Below are 14,471 nucleotides of genomic sequence, written 5' to 3' on the forward strand. Positions count from 1 at the left end.
AATGCAGAATTCAGGGGCCACGGGGACATTAGGCAGAACCCCCAGATAAGGAAGAAACAAATCTAGGCAACTCAGCAACTCTGTGGAATCAGCTCCGAGTGGGTAAAGGGGAATTCCGGCAGGGGCAGGTCAGGAGCACCAGCTCCTGGAGCAGCCCTCAGGAAAGCACCGAGCCAAAGGAGGAGAAAGGGAGAGCGTGGCAGCAATTAGCAGGAGGAGCGAGAGACTCATTAACCAACAGAAGAGAGAATACTAATTAATAAGAGAACTATGTAACCTGTAGCCAATGGACCTTCATGCCTTTGTTTGCTAAAATACATAAATAGGCAAAAGTATAGATAGTTGGGCTGCTTGATTTGTGGAACACCACCGAGCACAAGGCTTGGCAACTCTGACATAAACAATCAGTGTCTCTCTCAAGTGTGTATTTACTGGCTGTTGCACAGTAATGGATCCACTTTGTCTGATCAACAGTGCCATTACCAGAATTTATGATCAAAATGGGCATTTCTCTGCATCTCGTAACACACTTTCTGTATGGACTTTTGAGGCATTTTCAGGCAGACTGAGGCAGAAGCCCTGAAGGTACCTGCAGTCAGGAAAATCTGGTAGGATATATTTTGCAGAGATGCTGCAAAATATATTATTGCAGTTATTCCTGCTTAGTATGGAGACAAGAACATGTGAAATCTCTTGTGCCTATGTGCTTCTGTTACGAAGATCTTTCCATACAGATCAGCACTGGTTGGACTTTGACAATGTACAAAAAAGGAGAAAACTTTCCACACCTTAAAAAATTTCAACCAACATTTCTGGCACTAAGTTTCAACAACAAAAGAGAGAACCCCTGTATTTGGGCTGCTGCTCTGTTCTCTCATCACTGCTGGCAAAGGATAATAAAACCCTAAGTGAGAAGGCTGAGGAAGACAGATTTCTGTTTTAAGGTAACTTGAAACATCTCACTGTAGTGATTTGAGTTACGTCTTCCTGTCACTCACTGCGAAGCAGACACTTCTGACATGGCATCAAGAGCCCAGGAGAAATTTGTGGAAATCATGTCACTTTTAGCTCAGCCTTGGAGAAATCCACACCTTAAGCACCTACCACTCTGTTGTCCTCACTTCCATAAGTTCACAAGTGTGATGTAATTGTCCTGGATTCAAACTAGTAAAACAGAACAGAATTACATGATGATTGCAGCTTTTGAAGTGATAAATGATAATTTGAGGACAGAATCAGTAAAACACATTCCTAGAGTCAGCCAATATCCAGAGATATCAGGGTTAAAGAATAATGTGATATTTGTATAAGCAGCACTGTTACCTTATATTAAAGGAAAATTTAATATTTTCCTCATAAAGAAAGAAGGCTGACTTGGTTGGAAGCACATTAAGTTGTCATACACACACTGACTATCATTTACTAATGATATTCTACAAGCTAAAGTTTTATTCAGGCTCTCTTTCCTTTCGCCTCAGGTATTGTCATTCCCCCCTTCCACTTTTCTAAATCCACCCATTTAAACCTCCATTTTGTGGAGTCTGCTTCCTGCCACGTCTTCAGGATATTTTCACTGTCCCCGAGTTCTTCGTGTGCCATGTGTTTGTAGTCCAGATCTGCAGAGAGATGTGTGGGTTTGAGTGAGAAGATAAAAGCTGAAGGGGTCGATGGTGCCCAGTGCAGGTTGGGCACTGCAGTGCCACTGTGCCCTGTGGGCTCACCTGAGCCCAGTGTTGATGTTTCTCTTGAAAACAGTTGCTCAGCATTCTCTGTCTTGCACATGGACTTCCCCAGCTTATGGTCTGCTCTTTTAATGCACAAAATCCCTCTTTCATTTTTTTCCACTGTTGTGTTGGTATTTTTTGTACTTCTCCCTAGAGCAGCTTTCCTGACTCTGCATCTGAGTGGGTATTTTAAGGTTCTAATTCCAGTGTTGGGTGCCCAAAAGGGCCTGTGTTCCCAGACTGTTGGGATGCAGCCGTACTCAGTGTCTGTGCCAGGGACCTGAGCGGGTCACAGCAGCTTGACAGGAACAAATTGAGGAGCTGACCTGAGTAAGTCTTTGTAGAACTCCCCTGTGGAGACCTTTGCAGCAGTTTACATCCCTCTGTGAGTGATTTAGCTGGCATCAGCAGCTCTAAAAGGTTTTATAGCTGACTATCATGGAAACCTCTTGAAAAAGAAAATTAATACTTACAAGGCAGTACAACAACATAAAAGTTGCATAAAATGCTCTTATTGATTTATTCCTTCCATATTCTTGATTGCATAATAGAAGAATCCCTATTTTTGTGTGCTATTGGCTTTGTGAAAATCAATATGTTTGGAAAATGTAGCCTTGACAGAGAGATTTCCTCAGATCTAACAAAATTACAATGAAGGAGCCTTTTTCCTTGCCCTAGAGATGTCTTAAGACAATTTACAGCTGCAGATTGGGTGTCTCATTGTAGCCTCTCCATGGCTTTAGCAGGGTGCAGACAACTACTGGATCATTCCAGGTAACTGAGACTTCACAGATCAACTCCTTTCTCTGGAGTCTGCTATGTTCTGTCCTTAATATAACCATGCTTTTAATTTTGTCCATTTAAAATGTTTCTTTAAAGTTGCAAAATTAAAATCAGATTGTCAATTCATCCTTACTTTGTTTGATTTGTACCTTGTTTAAAAATAGCACAAGAAGTTTTTTTCCAAGATGAGAATGTTCTCCATCTCATCTAAGCACCAATTGTGATTAATTACAGATCTGGTGAAAACACCATTTCTTTTTTGCAGCTGGCAGGAAGGTTTCAGAATAGAGGCACTGATGTTTCTCCCTGCAGAACAGAGATGTGAGACGGGCAGGTCCCACCTGCGCATGACTGTCCTGATGCTTAGAGCACCTTATGGCTTTTCCTTCCTTGGGACAGAGAACGAGAAAACACTGATGTTTTTCCTGAATTTGATCCACAGTTTGGCTTTCTCTCTAAGTCCTGAGACTTCAGTTATCTGAGTTTTACATTTTCCTTCACCTGTACTGCCTTAGCAAATAGGGGGAGCAGGAGCAGGAGCAGGAACAGGAGCAGATCAGGAGCAGCAAGGCTGGAGCAGGAGAACACGGGAGCTTTCCCTGTCCTGCAGGAATTGCTTTGGCTGCTCTGTATCTTTAAGGGGCTGACCCTATCCCACGGGGAGCCGCTATAAAGGCAGGTAGGCAGCAGTGCCCTGCTCAGGGAGCTGGAGCCAAGCAGGGGCAGCTCCCAAAATGACTGGCCACCACAGTTGGGGATATGGGCAGGCTGACGGTAGGTTATGGCATTTCCGTGCTGCATCTCTCTGTCTTCCCCCACTCGTTTTCTTTCTAGAGCTGTTGCCTGAGCCCTGCAGAGCTGCCTGCATTTTGATGTCTGCAAGAATCAAGTATATACAGCAGGTAATTAATTACTTTATTGATCATCAATAGCACCCAGAAAGTGGCACCAAAAGATGTGCAAGTTTACATCTGCTGCCTTTCAGTGTTGCAATCAACATTCCTAAACTGAGGGAAGCAGTTTGAATGCTTTGGGTTTTTTTCAGACTGTAGATATTACAGATGGGTCCCTTTCCAAAATGCTGTTATAAAAAAGATTACCTGTATCTCTCTCCAAAAGCAATTCTATTAGGTAAAGAAGATTTAGTAGAGCAGTAATAGATCTCCTAATTCTGTGCAGTTGCTGAAATGAGCTATCTAGGCTTTCATAAAAGTGAATAAAATAAGCTATATGTTATGTATGTCTAGTACATCAATAAATTGTACAGATCAGTATCAGATCTCTTACAGAACAAGTTATGATTTCTGATTTGACAGTTTTTAATTTAGTCCTCCTCCTTTGCTTCCCACCTCCAAGGATGTGTGTGTCACAGCACAAGGGGGGATGTGGAGCTCCTGAAGAATTGCCACAGTAGCATCATGTAGTGCCTGGATCCTTTACCGACAGGGTGGATGAGTGACTGATGCTGGCCAATGAAACAATTGCATAACTTGCAGGAGTCTCTCTCCTTGCAGCAATTATTTTAGCTGCTGAGTGTCCAACAAGAGTCTTTTGGATAACCTTCAGGGGCCAGTCTCTTTTTTTAACAGCAATTCCTTTAGTTTCTGTGAGTCTGAAAGCAAGTTTGAATACCAAGTGAAGCTGGTTAGTGCTAGTAAGTAATGTTATGTATTTGTGCTTGTAGCTAGGCGTAATAGAGCCATGGATACTCTTATGAAGTTTGTGAGAGCTGAATGATGTTGCCTTAGCTTGTGCAAGAGCATTTAATTCTTAAATCTGCTTTCTATGCAGGCTGAGAAAAGATATTATTTTATAAGCTTAGCAGAAAGTGTCAAAGCCAAGTAACAGTGTAATAGATCACTGTTGTGTTATGTAAACTCAAGGAGGCTAAATACCTGTGCTTGATTAAAAAAAAAACTTCCCCTTGTGAAAGTATGTGAGATTGCTACAATTAAAAATGTGCTTCTTGAGAATCCCGAAGTACAATTGTTACTGTTATACTTCATGCACAGAAGCAACAGAGGAATTTAATTGCTGCTTTCACTACCATAGCAAAGTAGAAAATGAGCCATAAGAAAAAGGAATTCTTTTATATGGATAAGCTTTTGTTATCTCCAATGGCTTAAGAGTCTTCCAGCTCTGGCAGCAGAGTTCTGCTATTAAATTGGGCTTTTCCCCCTCTTCATTGAGGTCAGGAAGTCTCAAAGTGTTAATTATCATCCTGTATCCTTCACTCAGGTTAGAGAGATACCATAAGGGGCATGAGTGAAGAATGGAGCTGTCTTAAAGATTTACTGCAGTCATAAAATTATTTTAAAAATAACTGCATAGTCAGTAGCTAAGAGACTGAGTCATCTGCATCTAATTTGAATTGCTGGAGCTTTTATGCTCTCTTTCCCAGGGAGAATTAAATGCCTTTTCTTTGGGGAGTGTGTTTGTGCATGCAAATGTTTATACCTGTACCCACCTTGGAACACCTTATCAAGGTAACTGCAACCTCTGCAGAGAGAGAGTGGCACAAGTGACTAGGGGTACGACAGTGTTGATGTGCCATGATCTCCTTGGTGCGTGCTGGACAAGATATTTGAATCCCCATCTTGTTGGAGCCTGCTTGTGCTAATAAAACCACACCAGCCTAGAATTTAAATTAATTTCTCACATTCCAAACACTGGAGTCACTCTTGCTGAGGAAGCCTCCTGAAAGCCCATAAGGACCATTGTGTGGGAAGGAAATAATGCTGCTTTCCTTTGCTTGCTGTTGAAGGCCCTTCTGAGTGGCACAAAGCTTATCCCATTGCCCAGGGGAACCGCCAGTCCCCCATCAACATCGACTCTGCACGGGCAGTTTATGACCCCAGTCTGCAGCCGCTTGTCATCTCCTACGAGTCCTGCACCTCCCTCAGCATCTCCAACACCGGCCACTCCGTCATGGTGGAGTTTGAGGACACTGATGACAGGACAGGTGAGACTAGCACGGCCAGCTAACTCAGAACACCAGCTTGGGACTTAGTGGTGGAAGTAATTAAGTACATTCTGTACAGAGTAACTTCTATGATGTATAATTTCAGTTTAGAACAAGGCATGTGACTGCAGCCATTTATATTTTGTCTTCACTTGGAGCCTCTCTAGCAATGCAATATCACAGATCAATACGTGTTTCTTCAGTAGGAAAAGCTCTTGCATCAGGAAAATGAGAAGTTTGATTGCAGTCCTTTTCTTTTAGATGAGAATTGAGGTTTGCTGGGCATCTCTCCAGCACTGCCAGACCACATCCAGCACCCAGAGCAGGGATATAAGCTCCTCGGTGCTTGGTTCGTGATCACCCCAATCAAAGATGCCAACTCACGTGCCAGCTCTGGCCCAGTGCTCAGCTTCCACCCACAGGGAAGGGAAGAGGATAAGCAGAGCTGGGTCATGCAGCACAGTCCTCATAATTATTGCACCAGTTTGTACCTGGATAGGTCACTGTAACCTTGCAATTTTTTTCCTCCCTGACTTGTAGCACTTTGGTTTCTTCAGAAATTAGAAAATCTTCAGCTTATTCTGGGTTCTGAGTTGGTAGCAGCCAACTTTGGATGTTGGACTGTCTGCAGTTGTACATTATTCTTGTCTCAGCCCTTGGCAGAGAATGTAAATTCTTTAAGTGATTGATTATTTCTTCTGTTAGGTCTGTTTCCATGGTAGACTGTGCTTTTACATCTGGGGGTAGGGGAAGAGCATTCAAATAAGAGATAATAAAGCAGCTGATAAATAGGAAGAGTACATTAGAAAAAACAAAACAAAAAGAACTGGAACAATTTTTAAACCTATCAGCTGATTTCATCTTCCTTTTGGGTGTGCTGATTGATGCAAGCTAAATAGGATATCTTGCTATTGAAAACAAATTACTTTTTCTGTGAAGTGGCTTGTCTGTCCTGGTAACCCTTTGAAATAAGGGCTAAAGGTTAATATTCCAGATATCTTGTTTTAAAATTTCTCTTCCGGAATGAATTCAAGAACCTGCCCAATGAGATGGTCAAGTTTTTAAGCATCTTATCTTTACTGAATTTGCAAAGAAGACTGGGTGAGCATTTTCCATTTTTACTGCACAGATCTGTTCAGAATGTCACCCTATAAATAGAGTTTGTAAAACCTCTCTGGAAATATTATCTTAGTTTGGTAACTACTTTAATGCAATTTTCAGCTGAACTGTATCTGTGTAACAGTGAACTTCATTCAGCTTCAGAAGTTTAACATCTATTACTCTGAATTTAGAGGCACAGAGCACCTGCCAGGAATGAGACCCTTTCTACACTAAGCATGTCTTGTTTCAATAGCACTTTTTCAAGGAAGATGACTGCTAGGAGTGGGAAACATGGTTTAAACTGCTTTTCGTTGTGTTGAAATAGATCTAGTGACTCAAAGATCTGCATAAATGACATAATAGAATTTTGACAGTAATCCATAATAGCTAAATTTCTTAAAATATTAGGGACAGGTGATGCATTCTTTTGCTAACTTTAGAAAAACATGCTAGCAGTATTTATATCCTTAATTAATACTACAACCTTTGCTTTGGCAAGGCCAGTTTCCTGCATACAGGCCAGCTGAAAGCATGTACATGTGGTAGCACCACGCAAGCCCCAGCTTTCACTCTTTAAATAAAATGTTATGAACTGCACTGAGGATACAAGCTTTACAGATATTAAATGTAATTTAAATTTTCTTAATGTGAGATTCTGATCAGCTCTTGAGGTCTGTTGGGCAAAATGTATTGGATTTGGTGGCATATAAAATTACAGGGATTACTGATGCTGTGATAAAATATCTTCTATAGGTGGCATCTTAAACATTCCTCTGTGCTTAGGTGTTATTTCTAAATGATGTATGAAGTGTCTCTGTGGCATTTCCTTACCTTTAGAAGGTGATTTGAGGTTAAGTGGTGTCATGTGAAGTGCCAGCTATTATATTTCCTCTTTTATGGGATCAGGTATTTAAAGGAAATAGAATATAGATAAACTCCACTGGAAGTAAAGATACTGTAAGAAGGAAATGCTTAGCTGACCTGTCTAGCTGATGCTCAGGGTATAAGGTTTCCTTAGAGCTTTCTCCTCTCCAGGTGAACAATCCCAGCTCTCCCAGCCTTTCCTCCCAGCAGAGTTGCTCCATCCCTCTGCTCATCCTGGTGCCTCCTCTGGGCTCTCTGCAGCAGCTCCAGGTCCTGGCTGTGCTGGTCCCAGGGCTGGGGCAGCTCTGCAGGTGGAGGTGGGGTCTCACCTGAGGGGCAGAATCCCCTCCCCTGCTGCCCATGCTGGGGCTCAGCCCAGGGCAGGGGGGTTTCAGGGCTGGAGCAGAGCCAGTTCTCACCCACAGCACCCCCAGGTCCCTCTCCCAGGGCTACTCCATCTGTTCCACTTGTATTTATTGTGTTTTGTATTTATTGTGTTTAAAGGCATAAGGGTGGTTACCACATCTTCATGTGTCAAATATGCTCTTTCAAGAAAGCTACAAATTCTCTAAAGATAGCCACACAGTGTTTTTAATTTACATTTTCAAATGAGTTTTGATGCACTCCATTAGTAAATCCATCCCTCTTAAATGCCTGGATGATGCATCTTTTGCATGCTGGCAGCTGGGAGAGCCTGCTGGCTTTTTTCCGCTATTGTGCCAACGGTGCTTAGTTTAACTAGCAGGAAGCTAAAAAGCCAGAATGCTTAAGCTTTCTTCTCCTGAATTTTATTTCTTCTTTTTATTCTTCTGCCCAGCAATCAGTGGAGGGCCCTTTCAGAATCCATTCCGGCTAAAGCAATTCCACTTCCACTGGGGCACCACACACAGCCAGGGATCAGAGCACACCATTGATGGAAAACCTTTTCCCTGTGAGGTAAGGATGTGTTTTCACAGATGAGATTATTTCATGCAAATGATGTTGTCTCATGACTTTGTCTGCAGTGCAGGCAGAATTAGGATTCTCATTCCTTGCTCACCATGGGTAGGTCAGCCATCCCTGCCCTCCTCAGCTGGATGGGGAGAGGAGAGATAAGGACATAAGGAAAGGCATGTGAGTCGGGATAAAGGCAGGGAGAGCTCCCTCACCAGTTACTGACACAGCAAAACAAAACAAAACAATCTATTAACAACCAAATCAGAGTAGGATAATGGCAAATAAAAACTAAATCTTAAAACAGCTTCTCCTTGCCCCTCCTTTCTTCCTGGGTTTATCTTCACTCCCAGCTTTCTCCACCTCTCCCCCGAGTGGTGCAGGGGATGGGGGCTGTGCTCAGCTCATCCCAGGTTGTCTCTGCTGCTCCTTCCTCCTCAGGGGAAGGGCTCCTCACATCTTCCAGTGCTCCAGTGTGGGGTCCTTCCCACAGGAGACAGTGAGCTCCTTGAGGTTCTCCAGCCTGGTCCTTTCCATGGGTGCAGTCAGTCCTTCAGGAGCTGCTCCAGCCTGGTCCTTTCCATGGGTGCAGTCAGTCCTTCAGGAGCTGCTCCAGCCTGGTCCTTTCCATGGGTGCAGTCAGTCCTTCAGGAGCTGCTCCAGCCTGGTCCTTTCCATGGGTGCAGTCAGCCCTTCAGGAGCTGCTCCAGCCTGGTCCTTTCCATGGGTGCAGTCAGTCCTTCAGGAGCTGCTCCAGCCTGGTCCTTTCCATGGGTGCAGTCAGCCCTTCAGGAGCTGCTCCAGCCTGGTCCTTTCCATGGGTGCAGTCAGCCCTTCAGGAGCTGCTCCAGCCTGGTCCTTTCCTTTCACGAGCTGGGGAAGCTTCTGGCAGTTTCTCACAGAAGCCACCCCTGTACCCTCCCACTCCCAAAGCCTGGCCATGCCACCCCCGTGTGGGCTGTTACAGAAAAAAACTTGCCTGGTTCCTGCCCACACTCATGGACCTGTCCAAAGGATTGAACTTCTTCACGTTTCCAGCAAAGCCTTTGACACAAAACTGTTCTGTTATGAATAACTGTTAGTGCTATCAATGAGAAACCACGTTCATAACTTTGATTACTAATTTAATTCTTATTTGTTATTTTTCTTTAAAGCTCCACTTAGTACATTGGAATGCCAGAAAATATGCAACATTTGGAGAGGCAGCAGCAGCTCCAGATGGCTTGGCAGTAGTTGGTGTTTTCTTGGAGGTAAGAACTGCAAAAATAGCATGTTTACATGATAAAAAGCATTATGCTGTAAAATGTTTGAGGACTATGCCACATATTTAAGAAGTGCTTAAGGAAAACAGATGACTTACTGGAAGCATTAATGCATTACAAATTGCTGATAAACTTTGGTAGGAATGTTAAGATTTGGGTAAGAAAACAACCCCTAATTAAAGCATAGTTGTAGTCCTTATTTAACCTGTCTATTCCATTCTTTTAGATTGGAAAAGAACATGCCAGTATGAACAGACTCACTGATGCTTTGTACATGGTAAAATTTAAAGTAAGTTATAAGCTCTTTAAATTTGCTTCTGGGATATCATTTTAACAATCATGCTCATGTACATCTTTGAGCCAAAAATGAAAAATCACTTGCCCACAGATCCTCCCATAACTAGAACATAACTGTAGTTGTAGCTTCTTTTTCCCCTCCAAAGTTCATATTATTTTCCTAATCTCAGGTGCCTCACAAGGCCATGCTGACCCCACTGGTCATCCAGAGGTTTTGAATTTCCCAAAAACTCTAAAATCTACAGCTCCCTGACCCTTGAGACTCAGCTCTTAGATTCAGCAAAATAATCCTTTTCCACTGAGCCTCTGCTGGCACAAGTAGAAGTTGCTTGTTTGTCTTTGCTGCAGAGCTCTGTCAGGGATGATCTCACTGAGGTCCAGGGTTTGTTCCTGAGGTGTTTCTGAGTGACTGAGACCCTTTTGGATGCTCCTACAGGCTGAAGAACATTTCTCTAGACTGTGGTACTTAAGGCAATCGCTACTTTAGGCAGCACCTCCTTCTATTTCTACCAATCTTTTGGTTGATGTACCTTCCTCTATCAATGCATCTTCCTCTAATTCTAGATTTGAAGGTTTGATTTTTTTTTTTTTTTAAAGCAAATACTTAGAATAGCAGACAATGACTATAGGATTTAAATTTCCCTACTAAAACAGACGAGAAAGTAATGAAACAAGGACTTATGCCATGATATTATCTATACTCACACTGAACACTACATATAGAACACAGTTCCTGCATTATTTTTGGGCCTGTTGTGACAAGAGGTGAATTTTGGTAGAGACAATGGTGCAAGACCTCAAAGTCCAGTAAGCCAGCATTAGGCATCACACATGCCATCTACTTTTGGCTAACAGTTATAAGGCAGCCAAACCTTTACAGAATTCTCCTTTCCCCTATTTTTAGTGTTACTTTAACATCTTCTTCTCTTTCAAAGAAGTTTTTTTTACCTGCACTTAAAAGTAAAAGGATACATTTAAAGTCTATTTTCTTTTCCCAGGGAACAAAAGCTCAGTTTAGAGGCTTCAACCCTAAATGTCTCCTGCCCTTGAGTCTAGATTATTGGACATACCTCGGTTCTCTGACAACCCCACCCCTTAATGAGAGTGTGACATGGATAGTGCTGAAAGAACCTATAAGAATCTCTGTGAAACAGGTAACTTTCTGATACTCTGTTATTGTAGCATTCAATGCTGGATAAGCAGGCAAAGACTGTTTTGAATTGAAACGAGGCTAAGTTAAAAGTCTCTGAATATTTCGCCTGTTCGATCCTCAGGGCTTCTGTTATTTTCTATTAATGCACTCTAGGAGTTTTGCTTGAACCTGTTCCATTAACTGATTAAAATATACTGAATATTTCCTTTTAGTCCTATTAAAAAAAAAAAAATACTGTTGATTGCCCTCTTGAGTGGTGAATTGTTTCCCCTGAACTTCCAGCTGGAGAAATTCCGCATGCTGCTCTTCACCGGTGAGGAAGACCAGAGGATCCAAATGGCCAATAACTTTCGCCCCCCTCAGCCTCTGAAGGGGAGAATTGTTCGAGCTTCCTTCAAGGCCTGAAGAAAACTGATAATGGTCCTGAGATATCCAAGAGCTTCCACACATGAGATACTCTAAACAGAAACTCTGGTCTACAGACCACTCATGGAACACACAAGACAGGCATTTCCAAGAACCCTCTGCTTGGACATGGACAATCTTCTGGCTTTCTATTTTATTTGAAGTGCTCATTCTTTGGAGAAATGGCATCTTTTTAACCAGCACTATTTAATATAAGGGATAGCTGAGTGAACTAGGCTGTTATCCAAGACCTGAAACTCTATAAAATTAAAATGACATTAAAATACAACTTGATATGGAATCCAACTTGAAGTGGAAAATTGTGTAGTGATCTACTAATGCTGATGGCCACAACTTCTACTTGTCTCATTTAATATATGAGGAAATAGTAATCAAGAATTTTGGACAAATTTGACTTAAATTTTCCTTACTGATCTGTTGTTACCATTTGCTGAGCTCTGGTTTAAAGATTGCTTTCACTGTATTCTTGGTGCCTGATGACACAGCATGTATGAATAGCACTAGAGAAAAGTTCTTTACTTGCCTCAACTAGGCCCTGGTATGAAAATTAAATATATATTTTAAATCTACTGTTCTAAGATGCTATCTTACAACATAATGCTGTGTTGAAAAGCAGAGCAGTTTACTGCGGTGTTATTTAGGTATTTGTCCTTTCAGCCCATACAGAACACAGGACCACAGTGCCCTGGTCAGGGTCAGTTTGGTTGAAGAGTTCCTCTGTAGCGATCCAGGTATGTTTGTGTTCCTCAGTTGCTCAGATTCTACCTCAGCTCAGTGCTATGCTCTGCAATATGACCTCCTTCAGTGTCTGCCCTACAGAGAGCAGGTATTTTGTTTCCTTTAGGGACCTTACATGGGTAGATCTTGTCTGCCCTGAGTGTGCATTGCTGCACAGAGCCTCCCTGCCCCCAGGCTGCCTGGCAGGGATGCTCCCTGCACACATGAGGCTTCAGCACTCCTGAATCCTTTTACCTCTGCAAAATTGCTTTAGAACAGCCATGTGTTGGTTCTGCAGCTTAGTGACAAAATTCTGACTCTGGTACTCAATACTGTGATGTTCTCTGTGACTACCCACAGTCAATTCCCAGCTCCTTGAGTTCTGGGCTTCACATGGCCTGTTCTGTCTGTGTAGTTCAGGTAGACATTGCTGATGTTGATCACTTTCTGTCAGCTGAGATGGAGAAATCAGGATGTATAAGGCCAAGGAAAGTGGGGAGAAGGGAGAACAGCAGCTGCTGTGGCTGTTCCCCTTTCTCCAGGGAAGGATGACATGAGGTGTGAAGCACAGTACAAGGAGTGAAAGACTGGAATTCTGCTCCTCAAATCTCCACAGTTTTTCTGGTACACTGACCTAAAACTTTGATTCTCAGTTTCCTCTTATGTAGAAAGAGGGTAACACTGACTTCTACCTCACAGGGCTGTTGTGAGGGCTAATTCAGCATTGTTTTAGATGTGAGATTCCTATCCAGGAAACGCTAAAGGCAATGGAAAATCCTTACAAAATGCAATGGTTTTAGCTATTATGAATGTATTATGAACTTTGCTAGTAATGCAAACTGGTATTGTAGAAACTCTATTTAATGTATCTTAATTTCTTTAACAAATTAAATAAATGAGACTTTAAAATCATGTGTGCATATCTTCATCCTTCTTTTTGAGAAGACCCACCTCTCCTTACTTACAGCATCATTTTTCTTGGATTTGCATTAACAGAAATTGTTTGTTTTCAACAGGTGCATCTCTTTTGGATCAAGGAATGCTTTGACTGTTTATCTTCAGTTCTACAGAAACTTTCCCTAAGCTACTGTGGAATGATCTAAGTACAGATAAGAGTTATCCCTCCCAAGTTTGTGGACATGTTTTTAAATTCTAGAAATTATTTCTGACACCTTTTTAGTCTATATCACAGTTCTTGCAATCTTCTGGGATTAACAGTTTCTATTTCAGCTTAATCCTTTCACTTAAGTTATAACATTCTGTATACCTTGAATGACTTCTTGCCTAGAGTTCAATTATCATGAAACTTATGTCACTGTTAAAATTTACATTAAGAGATGCATTCTAAAATGTAAAAAGTCTTTCAAAAAACCTTACGTTTTGATAGCAAAAAATGTATCGGGGCAAATTTAAAATACTTTTGATTAAAATATAACCAATATTATTTACCTTATGTACCATAATCAAGCTATTCCAACACTGCTGCATTAATATTAGTACAGGTGTTCAGAGAGCAGGTCAAATTCAGCATTTTCAGTGTTCTCCTCTCATTTTAGGCATAGGTGGAAGTTTCTGCTCCCTGTCTCTCACAAGAGGTAAAGAGGACTTGTGCACTGAAACTTTGTCCAGTTTTCCCCAACTCCAACCCCTCAACCTAAAAAAAAGTTTATTTATGCCCAGAACATGTCGGCTGTGACCTTGCACACAGTACTTAAATTTCTTTGAGAGTGGTTTATTCATGAACAGCAGGATAATGTTTAGCTTACACAGTTACACAGTAAAAATTCAGCTTTAAATGCTGCATTGCCCCAAGGTGTTCAGTTCCAGGGAGAAACTGAATGGTACCTTCCTGCAGAAATAAATTTGATTTTGCTTACAGGGTTTTTTGGTTGTTTGGGTTGGGTTTTTTTCAGTTGTTGTATGGAAGAACGTGATCTATTTTTTACCACAGGGAAGTAAAATATAAAGGACTTTTATATCCTTTGTTTTTTGAGATCCTGATCATCCAATAAAAGCCACAACTATTGTATTGGATAAACACCTATTTAATACACTTCATTTATTTTGAGACTGAACAATTCTAAAACATGAGCTATCCTTACCTTTTAAAACATGGGAGCTGACTGTAATTATTCCAGCAAGAGTTCACCTACCTTCTCCTGGGCTTGCAACCATCCTGACTGAGAGAACAGAGGCCTCACATTTAGAACAGCAACTGAATTTGCACAGTGATAAAAGCTAGATTAAAA

At 41.7% G+C, this 14,471-nt stretch overlaps 1 protein-coding gene across 1 annotated transcript; it reads left to right on the top strand.

The window, feature by feature from the left end:
* The first annotated feature begins 3,241 nt into the window (after positions 1–3,241).
* CA7 (carbonic anhydrase 7) lies at positions 3,242–13,134 on the top strand. The gene is made up of 7 exons (XM_053987749.1): positions 3,242–3,281; positions 5,272–5,469; positions 8,252–8,370; positions 9,522–9,617; positions 9,856–9,918; positions 10,925–11,080; positions 11,362–13,134. Exons 1-7 carry the CDS (start codon positions 3,242–3,244, stop codon positions 11,482–11,484), a joined length of 795 nt encoding a protein of 264 aa, XP_053843724.1. The 3' UTR covers positions 11,485–13,134.
* The last annotated feature ends 1,337 nt before the right edge of the window (positions 13,135–14,471 follow it).

The sequence above is a fragment of the Vidua macroura genome, chromosome 11, assembly GCF_024509145.1.
Source record: "Vidua macroura isolate BioBank_ID:100142 chromosome 11, ASM2450914v1, whole genome shotgun sequence".
Taxonomy (NCBI): domain Eukaryota; kingdom Metazoa; phylum Chordata; class Aves; order Passeriformes; family Viduidae; genus Vidua; species Vidua macroura.